Source organism: Triturus cristatus, chromosome 10 (genome assembly GCF_964204655.1).
Source record: "Triturus cristatus chromosome 10, aTriCri1.1, whole genome shotgun sequence".
In the NCBI taxonomy this organism is placed as follows: domain Eukaryota; kingdom Metazoa; phylum Chordata; class Amphibia; order Caudata; family Salamandridae; genus Triturus; species Triturus cristatus.
Window position 1 is genome coordinate 407,041,264 of NC_140593.1, and position 15,668 is coordinate 407,056,931.

The 15,668-nt window shown below is 43.7% G+C and overlaps 1 protein-coding gene across 2 annotated transcripts in view; it reads right to left on the bottom strand.

Moving 5' to 3' along the window:
- PRTFDC1 (phosphoribosyl transferase domain containing 1) overlaps positions 1–14,515 on the bottom strand; it is a 225,685-nt gene extending 211,170 nt beyond the window's left edge. For both annotated transcript variants that reach the window (XM_085631693.1, XM_085631692.1), the window contains exon 1: positions 14,331–14,515. In XM_085631693.1, coding sequence (XP_085487819.1) covers positions 14,331–14,381 — 51 coding nt within the window. In that variant the 5' untranslated portion in view covers positions 14,382–14,515. The remainder of the gene's footprint in view (positions 1–14,330) is intronic.
- Positions 14,516–15,668: the final 1,153 nt, after the last annotated feature.

Below are 15,668 nucleotides of genomic sequence, written 5' to 3' on the forward strand. Positions count from 1 at the left end.
ATGTTTCACTCATTTCGCTGGTCAGCTCGTGATACTATCTCTACGAGCGTTGCTTTTCGACATCAATGGGTTTTGAATGACAGTAGCAGGTAGGAGTGGTTTTAGAGGGGAGCATGGGGGGCAGCTTATTCAATATTGGGTTTTATTATTTAACGTTAGTGACAATGTTTGGTTTACGCTTTTGAGTGAGGAATGGACACATTCTTCTGTTTGGGGTGTGTCCCCCAGGCACTGACTGTAGTCCTCAGAAGGGGTTTCCAATTTTGTAGACGAAATCGCTATAGGTTTTTGATTTTCAAAAAAACTTTATTGAACATTCAAATTCTTTATCGATGATGAGGATTGCATTTTGTAATCCATTACAAATGTCATATAGATGTGAATGACTGATTTATCATATGTTCCCAATGCATTTCGGCAATTGTGCCTTCGTCAGGGGAAATCTAGAAATGACAGAGTTATAATGAATACGATGTATGAGGATTTGTATTCACCCATGCATTGTGGTGTGTAAAAAGGATTGTGATGAACGTGATGAAAAAACGCAGTGATATAAGAAAACACTGTAAAATCCATTAGTGATTAAAATGGTGATAAACTTTTGGTGAAAGACGATATAAGCTTCGCAGTGTGGTTCTGGGCGTGAATCTTAGTGTGTAATGCTGTTACCGACGATTACGTGATGTTTAATATGCCCGAAACGCTCTATTAAGTGAAAGGCTGGAAGGTTTAGAAAGTTTGGCGTGATTATAGAAGTTACCAACGATTGCGTGATGTTCATAATGCCAGAAGTGCTAATAGGTTAAAAAAAACAAGTTGAATAGAGTGAAAGGTTTTAAAGAGTTCGGCGTGAGTCTGGAAGTTAGTATAGCACTTACCGAGTATAGGATGTATCCCCGTGTAAAACCAATGGTACGCGGGAGGTTTGTGGTCGGTTACTTGGATGCGGAAGTTAATATCGGGTAACCACGTGACGTGAATGGGAATGTAGAAGATCGAAAAAAGACTCTAGTGGCGTAGGTGATAGTGTGAAAACAGACTAACGTGATATAAACGATGCGTGGTCTATGTAAAATCAATACTTGTAAATGAAAAGTATATAAAGCTAATAAGTATAGCATAATAAATGAGTATGAACAAGGAGAAAAAAATTGAGAAGAAAAATTTGAAAACCACAAAGATAAGAATGGGTAGTGTCACACGTAGGAACAGAAACATCAATAATGAAGGTGTAAATAAAGGTTGACATATTGATGAATCTGGGAATAGGTCAAGAAGATCATATTAGTCATAAGACTTTAAGCTATTAATACAATTACAGATAACAAGCAAATTCTGTACGGTCATTCATTCCCAGTGGTTTCATTGAGTTTAAAAAATAAATCCAATGATTTTCTCGTTGTAGTAAAAAGTTATGATTGTCCCGTCCTTCTTTTTTGGCAATCGTTTCCAGAATGCAAAATTTCAACTGACTTACATTGTGTCCGGCTTCCACAAAATGTTGAGCGACAGATGATTTCATCTGTTTAGTTCTTATGTTTGATTTGTGCTCATTGAGTCTAGTTTTAATTTTTCTCTCAGTTTGTCCGATGTAAATCTTGCCACAAGGGCATTTGAGCATATAGACAACGTTAGAGGTGTCGCATGTAGCGGTTGTTTTGATTTTAACTTTGTGCCCTTTCATAGGGTGTGTGATGTATTCGCCTTTTATAATGTTGTTACAATTGTTGCAATTTAGGCATGGAATAGTTCCCTTAAACGTAGGGTGGATAGATGGTAAAATTGGTTGTTTAAGTATTTCCCCAATGTTTTTGTTCCTGGTGTAGGCAAAAATTGGTTCATCATCAAAAATGTGGTTGAAGTCCGGTTCCAACTTAAGGAGTTGCCAATGTTTCTTAATGATGCGTTTGTAGTTGGCACTCATGGTGGAATATTTGGAAACTGCTGTTATTTGACTCTTGGCGGGTCTAGTTTGAATTGTGAGGAGTTCTTTGCGGCTTTTAGTGGTTGCACGTGTCTTAGCTTCTTGTAGTACCTGGCCAGGGTATCCACGAGACCTGAATCTTTGTATTACGATATCAAGTTGATTTGTAGCTTTATTGGGATTGGATACTATTCTTTTTACCCTAAGCATTTGAGAGTATGGAAGATGTTGTTTGAGTGGTAAAGGATGAAAACTTTGGTAATGGAGAGTGTTGTTTCTGTCCGTGGTCTTCCTGTATAGGTCAGTGTCAAATCCTGTGGGTGTTTTCTGTTTCTGTTTTCTGAGGACTACAGTCAGTGCCTGGGGGACACACCCCAAGATCTGGGGGTGCACCTTGTAGTTTATAGCCACACTCACTTTCGGAGAGTGATACCCCGGAGCACGACACAACTACAAAAAAAAAAAAACTCCTGGTAGTGCGCGCACTATAACCTTTTTTCCACATTCTTCTGTTTGCTCATTAAATATAAGCGAGTGGTGTAAATACAATGAGCACTTTGTTTAAAACAACATGCATACTGGGTATTGTAGTCATATGGACATCTGTTTTGTTCGATGCATGCCTTTAGACTACAACTCACGGGTTCTGTGGTCACATTCTCCTTTCAGCTTTTTTTCGACCAGCAGCAGATACTGGCTTGCCTGCACGGGAGCATATTGTGTTGTTACAATTGACAATGTTTGGTGGCAATCTAAGTTAATACTTTTGGGCGATTGGTTGGTTCACTTCATGAAAAGTGACATTGGTATATTGCAAAAGCAGTAACAATATGAAGTAAATGTTGATTATGATGTTTTTTTCATTTATAGTTACCCCTAACAAAGGCTGCATGCGCCTGTAATGCATTGGGTCACGTTTATAACTAAGCCAGAACGATCTACTATCAACATGTTTAAGTGTGGATTAACACTTGAGTGACATAATTCAAGATATTGATTGTGTACAATATGAGTATGTTTGGATTAATCAATTGTGCATCTGAGCGCATCTTTGATTTTTTGATAAAAGTTTTATAACTTTGATAACTTGTATGAATATTTGTTTACATTTCTAGCCTACGGGCAATTCGTTTTGGTTTTCTAGTTAACCCACGGGTTCTCTAGCTCTCAGACTAGGGTCAGTGATCAAGCCACGCAGTGATGGTCACAAAATTGTTTCTGAAGAACAAAACAAAAATCACACCAGGCTCAACAAGGCAGACTGGTAGGAGCAAGGCCTGTAAAGCCAAGACTGACATCTACCTCAGTGAAAACAAGCATTGAAAATGCAATAGGTCTCGCCTTTGATTAAGTTAAAGCCATTTGCTCTGCTAATGGTATTGTATAGCAAAGCAAATGGCTTTAACTTAATAAAAGGCGAGACCTATTGCATTTTTAATGCTCGTTTTCTGTGGCCTCTTGTGTGCCGCTCTGAAAATCACATCTAGAGATGACAAGCGTGAAAGGAAACAGGAGCCCACCAGGGAGCGGCGCTCCTCATAATGATCGTGTTGACGCAATTGTTCCAATGAGCTGCAGATATATCGCATTCTTCCACCCTCTAAAAATCCGGTTTCCCATGAAAAACAACCGCCCACCCCTGCAGGTATATTAGTGGGAAAATGCAGACTCTGCGGGGATGTGCGTTTAACTTCATAATCGCAGGTTCAAACCTGTCAGATGACACCACCCTTTCATTCTTCAGAGGTTGATGCAAAGAGTACCCAGAGTTTACAAATAGTAAACATCGATTACCTGTGTATTTGTTTTCTTTTTTTCCATTTTTATACAGCGCGAACTCGACCCGAAGTGTGGGAGCTTTACATGAACACCAGTTACATTACACAAGGACACGTTCGTGTTTGGTAGGCACGGAAAGATTAAGTGATTTGTCCAGAATCACAGAATGTTGAGCCAATGCCTAGATTCGAACTTGGTTCCCGAGTTCCATAGCCGGAAGCTCTAGCCCTTAGGACACATCCTCTCCCCATAGCACCAAGACGCGCCTCAGGGGTGAACGCGCACTGCACAAATAGAGCTTTATGTTCTGTTTTTTCGCCACACTGCCCCATGTGTAGACACGAGTAAACAGTATTCCCCTGCTCTGATTGATTTCTGGTGGATTCCCAGTGTTTATGCCATTCACACAATGATCCTACCTGAACATTTAATACCACACAGATTCTCTGAACACATAAACCCTTGCTAAAATCATATTATGCGTCTCTGGGTTGAGCCAGGTAACTAGGCGCCTCTTAATAAATACTTCCATGTTCAGCATGAAGCGCCTAGCAACCCCTGGGGACTACAGACTGAAATGATTTAAACCAAAATTATTTAAAATATAAACACGGGATACCTACAAATCTGTCTTTTAAATTGTCTTCATTTCGTCTGCGACTTTCACGTACTTGCGCCCAGACGAGAGCGGTGTGGTTCGAGAGTATTTTGAGGGGAAAAAAGATAAAAGCTCTCATTTGCGTATTGTATTGAGTTAAAATGAATGTACTATTATTCATACGCATTATAGTACCCTTCATTTTTATATGTGAAATTGTGTTTTAATGGAGATATATGTTTATAATGCACCCTGACGCAAGCTTTAGAAAACGTAAGAAAAACACACTTGAAATCAAATAAAATAGGTATTTCGTGACGGCAAGGGTGGGGGGCGAACGAAGGACCCGAATTCTATAAAATGTAAATAAAAAAAGTACATTCGGCATGGATGTGTCTGATGCCTGTGTGAGGAGGGAAATCAATATTTATACAGTGCAGGCTGTATTATGACGGCAGGGCGAGACGAAAACAGATGGAAAGGGGTGCACTTGGTTATCTGCCACTAACAGTCCCTGTGATCTCAGACACATCGCTATTTCGTCCGTGAAAGGAGAAAGCCGTGTCTGCAAACTTCTCGGAGCAGCGCGGCCGTCGTGTCACGTCGTGTCCCGGGGGATGGGTATTACCAGAGAAGAGACGCCATGCGCGTGCACATCGCCTGTCCGTGCGCGCACATGGTTTGTCTCCCTTCGCACACTAAACCGACAACAATAGTCTCGCCAAAGCGAAAGCAACGCATGCGCTGCATACGCTAGGCGAGACCTAAAAAAGGGGCTTCAACCCTAAAGCCACTAAGGATATTGGCCAACAATATGAACACACATCGATACTGGGGGTCATATGCCTGTGCACCTTCAGACGCCAACTGAAAATGTCTTCAGCCATCAAAGCTTACTTTGGGACACTGAATGGCAACATAAGTAGTCTTGCATAGGCCACATATGTTAGCATGGTATAACTTGAACATCATTCCAATGCTCAAATTTCTAATTCCTATGGTGGGATGGTTGTGGGGATTGTCACCAAAGGGCTAGTACATCAGTTAGGGCTCCCTTCAAGAGAGTTAGTACAACGGCCTCCACTCAAATCATTAGCAACCCCAAGGTAACAGACAGATTAAGACCTGGAACCAATATAAAGATGTAGTGTGAGGAAACTGAAAAAATAAATAAGCTGTAGAGTACATCATTCTGTTAGGTAGACATAGATGTGAAGATAATATATATTTTTTATTTTGATAAGATACTGGACTATATGTCCCTAGGTACATGTAGGTCATTTGCAATGATAGATCCATGCCATATGAATATAGATGTATAAATCTGTATTTCACCGTGATGTGAGACAAGAAGGGGGCACATAACCACCGCTACTCTGGGTTAATTGACTGGGCCCTTATCGAGGAGGCCCACGCTATTTGCAGAAGTCACCGATTCATACCATTGGAGTCATTTGTTCGTTTCCTGGTCTACTTGCAACCAGATTTCACAGTATTAAAGATTAACCCATCACTTTATTCACCCTGACGAAGTTCAATCATTTGAACGAAACGCGTTGTTTGAGGCTTTGCACAAATTGATGGATTTTTTAAATAAAGTACAACTTTTTCATAAAGCAACCGACCAGTCTTGATTATAGATACATACGCATCTGGGAGTGCACCGCTCTATTGTTCACACAGTACCTTGTATCTGCCCAGCAGTGTGCATCCCTCAATGGCGGGTGCAGGAGCTGATTGTACACACTGACTCTCATTACAGGAGAGTGAACTACTAAGGGAAAATAGCTAAGAGGTGCGGCCACTGGAGTCCGCCATTGGTTCTTTGTGTTTGCCAAATCTGGAAATAGAATATAGCCTTATAGCCCGCCGTAGCGGGCAATACCGGCTATTAAAGGCCCGCTGCAGCGTTAAAGGCCCGAGCCGAAGGCGAGGGACTTTAACAAAGCAGCGGGACTTTAACTGCGGTATAGCCCTGTTACAAAGGGCTATAAGGCTATTAGAACAAATAAAACAAAGCCTTCAGGGAGCGCGAGGGGATTGAAATCCCCTTGGGCTCCCTGAAGCCTTTGTTCACAGCCAGAGCTGTGAACAAAGAAACATTGGACTGTTGGAGCTCCGGGCTTATACCAGCCATTATAATCCCGGAGCACTCCATTGTTTTCAATGGAGCTACCAACATTCCAATGTTCTAATTAATTTTAAATTTGGTGAAGTTTAGTGAGACTCCCTGTGAACAGGGGCATGTCAGTACGAGGTAGTGGGACTAGAGGGTTGCAGGGGATAGGACCTCTTAAAAACTGCCTTACACGGCAAAGTGAGTATAGTTAAGTATAACAATACAATATATTAATAGGGTTAGGAGTACAAGTATATTAGTAATAACTTTCTGGCACTGTTCATGTAGAGTTAGGCGATGTACAGGATGCAATATTCGTGTAGGTCGATATTATCATCTTCTTTATACTGTCATACCACCGTGCAGAGTTGAAGTGCTACCTGTGTCAGTTTTTAGAACTGTTTGCAGCAGCGCCTTGTGCTTTGAGAATAACCTAATGGGCCTCAAAACCCTATGGGGATTCAGACCTACAAGGCAAAAATCCTTGTAATCCATTAATTATGTTGCTATCACAGACGAGTGGTATATGGAAAGAAGTTATGGAAGAAGCTTTGCCTGAGCAATTGAACTGCCTAGAGAGATATGTCTAAGAACCTAAAAATTAGTTCCTCACCCACTTTTTAGGTCGAGCCTAGAGGAGCGCATGACCTTTAGAAATCGGTCAGCACACTCGTGCTTGAAAAGGCATCCACCTTGCGGGAGCGTCGCACAGGGGCCATCTGTTTTCAATTAGCGTGGCCGTGCATGCTTATCACAGTCACTTAATATCCCATGCCGTGGTCCCCTCTCTCTCCCGCCCATCGCTGCCTGTTAATTTTAGTGCTTCGTGCCCGTCGATGCAGGTGCCCGTTTATTTTACAAACATGTTCCACTGCTGAGAGTCACCCAGTCTGTGCTTGTTCCCAATGCCTTTGTTTATCTCTCTGGTTATATAAGAGAAAAAAGCTAGCAACATAATTATCAAAATGAGGTTTTGGAATCAAAATGAGCTTTTGGAAAATTGTTATACTGGCTATATTACGTTGAACGTTTGATGGGTCCAAGGAATGCTGAGCAACGATTTAAATCTTTGAGACAACAATGAGATGATAATTTAAAATTATTTAGGTGTGTAATTTCCTTATTGGCTGTAATCAGTGTTTGGCCTGTGAACCCTGAATCAGGATTTATTTTGCACCTGTAATGAGGGCATCCGATGTAACACGAGCCATTTTTGCACAGCACCCTGCCCCTCCCGCCAGAAACAGCGTGGAAATGTGTTGCCCATTCATTCTTTGGCACAGCAACTGATGGCATACCATCAAATAGGGATCACAAGGGTTTGGAGATGTGACTGCTTGGCACCCCAAGACGACTTCAATTTCCTGCCTTTTATCTACATTGATATTCTAAAATTATTCATGAGCGATGTCGTACTTGTAACTAACTTACTGCTAGACTAAAAATTATGTGCAACAAATGGGTATAACAACTCTAATAATGATGCATAAGATTTAATTAGTTCTGATGCTTGCAAGTAATACTACAGTCCAACTGTGGGCTACACGGGCCAGAGTGCTATAGGTCCGTGAAGCGCTTCAATGCCTCTACTGGAACAGTAAGCACTACATTCATCCACAAATCTTTGCTATAGTTGATTGTGGGCTCAGGATGAGTGCCAGGCTCCTGCCCCAGTGGCTTGTCCGCTCTTGAGTCACTCTTGCAGGTCAGACATTGCCTCTGTGTTTCCATCAGTAGTGATATGTTCTTCCGTTACAGGAAGCACCACGCGCCACCTAACCTGCGACTTTTCCTGATAACGTTTCTCCAGCTCCTCACAAGAATAAGCATTGGCATAGCCAATAGGTCTCGCTTTTGAGACCTTATAAGTGTTTAGCCATGCAACAGTTGATGTTGTTGCACCAAGGATATTGTGCTGGATAACTAAACACTTATAAGGTCCCAAAGGCGAGACATATTAACTATGCCAGTGCTTGTTTAATAAAGACTTAGGGGAACGATTGACAGAATTTGGAGAGAGCAAATGTTCACAGTTGCCTTGTGAATCTTTTGTAGAGCATCTTTATGGTTTAAATGTTTTTATTGAATATCAGCCAAGAGGACATGCATCGTGTCGCAATATGCATTGCTATGATATAACTACCATCCGAGTCATTGTCATGCTTCATATAATCCAAGTGTGCTTAGCTGAATAATCATTTAATCAACACAACTTTCAAATGTAACCCCCCCCCCCAAAACAATTCCCCAAACTCCACCCCCCCCACCCCCTCCCTGGCTCCGTGTCTTCTCTGGGGCCCCGCCAAATTTTAATGCCCATCTCCCTCCGGGATCTCCGCGATACCCAACAGTCTCAGATACCGGGGACACGTGACTTCCCTAAATTCAGAGGCTAAGAGCGACAAGAAGGGCTTCCATAACTCCCCGTATCTGTCCCCTTCCCCTGCCATGATGAGTGCTAACTTTTCCATACCCAGGACATACCACAAACGGTGCAGCCATCCTGGGAAGGTCGGTAATTGGGGTGTACGCCAGTGCGTGAGTATGTTTTGTACAGCAGAGCCTAACGCGATGGCCATCAGCCTGCCTCTACGTGAACAATGGATAGGTCAGAGGGTTGGGCAGTCCTAAAATTACATAAGCTGGGAAACGCGGTATCTCCGTCTCAAAGTGGTTGTCCACTTCATCCAGCACCTGCTTCCAGTAAGATTGGAGATGTGTGCAGTCCCACAGTACGTGAGTTAGACTGCCCACTTGGCCACAACCCCTCCAGCATGTCGCCTCCCGCGAGTGGTCCATCGCATGTAAGTGCTCCGGGGTGTAATACCAGTATGTCACAATCTTCGTGAGTCTCCGTGAGCCCCATGTGGTATGCCGAATGCCGCGCCCTGCAATAGATGCCCTCCCAGTCTTTATGACTCAGTGTTCTTCCCAATTCTCTTTCCCACCGGTTTCTGCTAGAGTTATATGTGTGTTTGCATTTGACCTGCAATTGTTTATAGAGATCGGAAACGAGATGTTTGTCTGATGTGCGTGTGATAAGCCATCGCTCATAGGGGAAGAGGCGCCTCTCTGCCCCGGAGCGAACCTGTGACTGGAGCGCCCAGTGTCTCACTTGCATATACCGCAACCTCTCTGTCTCCGGCAGCCCAAAATCTCTCCGCATCTGGACGAACGAGCGTACCCCCCCCTGCCCCCCCCCTCCCCGTAAACAGGACACAGGGACCGGCAACCCGCTGCCCTCTAGCTCGCAAAGGCGGCGTCCTCTAATCCAGGGGTGAAGTCGGGGTTGCCTATCAGCGAGGTAAGCGGAGACGGGAACAACGTGAGTTCATGTGTGAGATTAGGGGCATCCCAAACTTCAAGAGGGACCCGCGTAATACAGGAGGCATACAGGTTAGGAGGCCGGTGTACTTTGCGTAAGAAAGGAATGTCCTGCAAAGGTCGTGCAGCTACCGCCTGATCTTGAAATAGCCAATGTTTTTCGGATTCCCATCTGCTCCACTCCACTAGATATCTCAGTTGGGCTGCTTGAAAGTAGAGCCCCAGATCTGGGACTCCAAGTCCACCCGCTTCCGGTGCTAATACCACCAGCGTCCGCCGCATTCGCGGCTTCCACCCGTTCCACGTAGAGCATCTTTAAACTTAACGAAGTATGGTAGATGTGGGTGAAGAGGCAAGGTACGTATATTGTGGGGATTAGAGATTTTAAAGGGTGGACAGTTAAGTATATGCTTGTGCAGGTTTGTAAATGCTTACTGGGGGAAATTACTGTGACTGTGTTAAGGGGAGAAGTGATAGTGTAGTTCAACTCAGGGACAATTGGTTATGAGTTTTTTTGTAAGTATATCCTGTAGCACAAGTGCTAAATTCAGAGAAAGGACCTGTAAACAGCACTCTGCCTGCAGGCCGGGTGCTCATTAAGAGCGTGATGGGAGTGCAATGAACACATGATGTTTGTATAGTTCGTTTTCGTTCATTGTTTACTTGCTTACTCACATTAATTTTCAAGTACTCCTTACTAGCTATACCATTTTCACATTTATCCCTGCGCTATGCACCCTACTTTTTCATAATTATTAACCTTACATAAGCACATCAGTAGAGCTGCAGCTATTTTGAGACTCATTTTTAAGGCTAGAAGATGCATTCAAGTTAGCACGACATTTTGCTTCCTGTCCTTGGCATCCGGTTATTTTTATTTTGGGTCAGTTCAATTCAACTACTTGAACATGCACATTTGAAAACAATGATTTGTAAAAGTTATGTCTAGAACTATAAATGTTTCTCCAAGTGACATGGGGTTATTTGATAAACTTACCATTCCTAGCCCATTACTTTCTACAACAAAAAGTATCATTTTTAAGCTAATCTGATTACATAGACAATGGCATTAAGGGACCTGTAGAGTTGCTCAACACTACCAGCTACCTGAAAACAATAAACAGAACACCTCTCTGCTAAGCGCTACGTACCATAACACGATAACCACATCTCGATGATCGTTGTTGGAAAATGGCTCTCTCTGAAGGGTCACCAGAAACATTTGGCCTTCCTCCTCCTCTTTTTCAGACCTGGTTTTTGCTAGATTTAGGACTCTGCGCACTTTACCACTGCTAACTAGTGCTAAAGCGTATGTGCTCACGCCCTAAAACATGGTAACATTGGCTAATACCCAATTGGAATATTTAATTTACCTAAGGGCCTAGTTAAGTGCACTACGTTTGCCCTGGGACTGTACATTAAATGCTACTAGTGGGTCTGCAGCACCGCTTGTGCCACACACATAAGTACCCCTTTAACCATGTATCAGGCCTGCCACTGCAGTGCCTATGCGTGCAGTTTACAGTCACTTTGACTAGCCATTTAAAGCTACTTTCCAAACCTTAAAATCCCCTTTTATTACATATAAGTAACCCCCAAGGAAGGGCCCTTAGTAAACCAAAGGGCAGGGTGCTATGTAAGTAAAAGGTAGGATCTGTACTTTTATGTTTACCATGCCCTGGAAGTGAAAAGTGGCCTATTTCGTTTTACACCACTGTGAGGCCTACTCCCCTCATAGACTAAGCTTTGGCAATTCTAAATGACAATTCCTGATCCCAGGGGAGTAGGTTTATCATGTTTGTTATGAGTCAAATAGTAGTGATAAATGTGCTTTGCTAGTAAGGTTGGATTTAACACTACTAGTGCAGAAATGCCGCTTTAAGAGAGTGGGCATTTTTTTGCTCTTAACTTTGCTCTCTATGCCCCAGACTGTCTCCAAAACACATCTGGATGGGGTGACAGGTCCCATTTGTGCATTCCTCCCAGACAGTAATAAACACAGGGAGACCAGGGGTGGCTGTACCTATATGCATCACGACAACCAGCCTGAGCAGACGAGGGGAAAGGGAGCTTAAACTGGGACATCAAAGAATAATGACCTGACCCCACACAAATGGCTGGTGATCCCCATAGATAACCTGGCAGACAGGACTGTTTTGAAAGGGGTACATGTGCATTTCAAAACCACTCTTTGAAGTTTCCCCCACATCAAAGCCAGATTTGTGTACAAGTACTGGGTCTCTGACCTTCCCAGCTCAGACACTTATGGACCTTGTGTTTGTTTTGTTCGCCCTAAGTAGGCAGAGTATGCCCAGACGTGGGTCCCTTGCTCACTTTGCCACTGGATTCAAGCTAGCCTGGATGATGAGGGGTGTTTCCCTGAAACCAGTCGCAGGATGCTTGTTTCCGGTCTAGGGAAGACCTAGCTTGGCAGCTCGGACTGGACTGTTCCCATGAGGCACAGGGTCAAGACTGATTTGCATATGGCTGGGTCTGAACTGGGGTGGCGAAGTGAGCTAAAGAACGATTACGGATTCAACCCAGATTTGTGACTGAGGGCGAGTGTCTGAAATGTTTCAGCGCTCCATCCATCATCTCCTTGTGTTTACTTATGAACCTACACCAAATCTGTCAGAAGAACTGCGGTGCTGTGCAAAGGACTCAACTGGACTGTTTTCCTGGAAGGACTGAGTTTCTGCTTGTTGCCTTGTGACCTGCTGCTCTCTGACTCTTCTGAAAGGAGAGCTAGGCTACCCCTTCCCTTCAAAGTGATCTCTAAGGGCTTGTTAGCTTGCCTCCTGTTTCGTAAGTCTCTGGGACACAAAAGACTTCCTGCAGTTCTGCTGGTGCTGCCGTACTCTTCCTTCTGTGAGTGTTACCTTTGCCTAAGGTGCCTACTGCAAGTTCTGGGCCTCAGAAGTGGGTTCTGCTGTTGAGTTTCTGCCAAATCTGACGTCAAGCAGAGCAAAGCCCCGCAAAGCCTTGCCGCACAGCCGTCAGCTCTCGGAACCGACGCAGGTCAACGAGAAGCCTCCTTGCACAAACTCTCAGAATCGACGCTGGATAATGCAAAGCCTTGCCGCGCAGACTGTGCCCCAGGTTCCAAGGTACTGTGCTCAGCAGGCCAAGTGGGTACCTGTAGCCAGCCCGCACTCAAATGTGGTCAGCCTGAACTTTGGATTTGCACCATTCCCTTGCAACCTGAAGTAACTTTTTTTAGCGCTACCTGCTTCTAAGCGCTTTAGTGCATTTATTTCTTCAACATTCTAACTCGACTTCTACTCAATGGATTTTGATCATTTTGGCCTTGTTTTATCCAGATAAATATTCTCTATTTTCTAAACTGTGGAAGAGTCTTTTGTGGGGTATTAACGGTGTTGTGAGTTATTGCACAAATACATTGCCTTCTAAGTTGAGCCTGCCTGCTCTGTGCCAAGATACCAGGGGGTGAGCACGAGATAATTAAGGATTGTGTTGTGACTTACCCTGACTAGGACTGTGGCCCCTACTTGGACAGGGTGAATACCTCTGCCAACTAGAAACCCGATTCCTAACAATCATCATGCACAACAAGGAAAAATAACACCTCCCACATACAATTTGAAAAAAAAAATCCAGACACACGGGGTGCTACCCAGGCAGGACAGCGCTTCAGCTTCCCATATAGGGATAGTAAGCAACATATAATACAATACAATAACTTTGTACAGCATAATGGTCCTTTGTAAAAAAAAAAAAAAGCTTGCCCATCAGAAGTATGCATACATACATATTTAATTTGTGCTGTATAAGCATAACTCAGCATGAGGAATGCATACACACAGCACTGAAATATCCCTCAAATAAAATAAAATGCTAACTTTTAGATGTCAAACATATGTAAGTGTTTAATATGAAAACTTCCCTAATTATTGTGAACTTTTTGCTAACGTTCCCTCTTCATTTTTTTTTTCTCACTCTTTCGTGCAAACACACATTAATTTCCCCATTGGTATGACTTGGGAAGTGGGTACTTAAACACGTAAATCCCCTGCCCAGTTGTGTTGGTTATCCGTCTTTGACAAGAGCCCCTCCTCCATTTCGCCCTCAATTGCGTTTGTTTCTTAAAGAGACGTGTTCATGATGTATTTAGATAACATGAAGTATTTAGATAACAAATGATTTAGATCATAAATGCACGTGTATTCTGCAGCTCGAGTGCACGGAAGCGTGTCAAAGGGCTTTTAAGGGCAGTGGGCCAGACAACGTGGCCGCTGCAAGCACAACATCCTCTGTTGCCGTCAGGCTGTGGATCCAACACCCGCCAACATACACACAACATGCTGTCCCTCCCTAACAAGGAATGCGCTTCCAAGATGCATGGAGCGTTCTGCTGCAAGGACAAGTTTATACTTTTGCACACATTCTACCTATCGTAACTGCAAGGGGCGGAAGTGTCTCCCGAAAAGTTACGAGGGAGGGATGGCGCCGTAAACATGAAACCAGAGACGCCACGCCGAGTTATTATTGAACGATTTCGGTGATGCCTGCTGACTGTAAACATGGCGTGCGCGGGAAGTGGGAAAAGGTATAATTTTAATTTTTACCACAACAAGTTTGTTCTCGACGCAGGGCTCTAACGCGCCGGCCCCTCCCATCGCTGGTCGCTGGTAGCTCCTGCGTCCGTGGTGACCAGAGAGAGCGAGGGTCCTGTTCTCAGTGCGCTCGCCGAGACGAAAGAGCTCCGAGCCTCTCTACTCCTCCTCCTCGGCTCCCAACCCAAGCCTATCACGCGGCAACGTTTGCTGCAGGCAGCCTGAAGGGCATTCTTTTTGTATCTTTTTCCAGCCACATAAAATCCTCCATGAATATAGAGGGAAATTAAAAAACATAAGTTCTTGCGTTGCATGTGCGGAATGTTTCTAGGGCTATCGTGTGAAAAAAAAAAATCTTATTTTTATTTTCACTTACACGTCTAAGAAAACGCATTAGTCATCAAAAACAAAAGTAGGGAACTGTTAATCTGCAAACATTTGTGTTTTTTTCCATAATATTTGCAAAGTTTCAAGGAAGTTCCATATATATATTTTTTTCGTACAACATACGTGCTTGCCAACCCTATTTGAAATAGGTAGCATTTTATGGATTTTTCATCCCAGCTACAGTTTATTCTCTTGCATCACCTGCTAAAGGGATACTGTGCCACCCGCACATTCGTGAACAATTACAGGTACGCACTCGCTGACCGGATGTCGCCATCACAGTGGTACAGATTTGGTGCGGAAAGGCCCCAGCCTCCCACGTCACCTGTGAGTGTGGTGTCTTATTTCATTGTGCCAGTCTGCCACGGTACATTGAGTGCGGAGGCAACCTGACATGAAGTCTGGCACGGCAGCACCCTGGCTCGCAAACTGCAAACGTTCCCGGGGGGCACCCTGCTCAAGAGCTGACGGTGCACGCCATACGCACACCACGACGGGCTGTCTTGGCACTAGAGTTCATACTTTTCAGAGAGACAAATACCGGCCATATCACCTTTTAATATTTCTGCTGCCTGGGCATGATTCATCAGTAGAACTTTATATAAAATCGCCTGTATTAATGTTTAGCATAGAGCTTCTGTCATTGTTTACTTTAGTTATCAGTCAGGGGCCAATAAGGCTGCTGTAGAACACGTTCTAAAGTGTTTTCTTCTTACATGTAATGTTTAAAGTATGTACTGAATAAGGGATAACAAATTCTGGCTTTAAGTGATGTTGCTTTATTTCGACTAGGGGGACATTAAAGCACTAGTCAAGATGGTGTAAAACCAGCCTGGTGGAAACCCTACTAGGCACATTATCTCCTCTTGCATTCCTCGTCCCAGTCCTTAATAGCGAGTCTATCGTCTCAAAAGGTGTGGCATGTGTCACTGTGGAATGTAGAATGTGGGGTTGGTATGCACC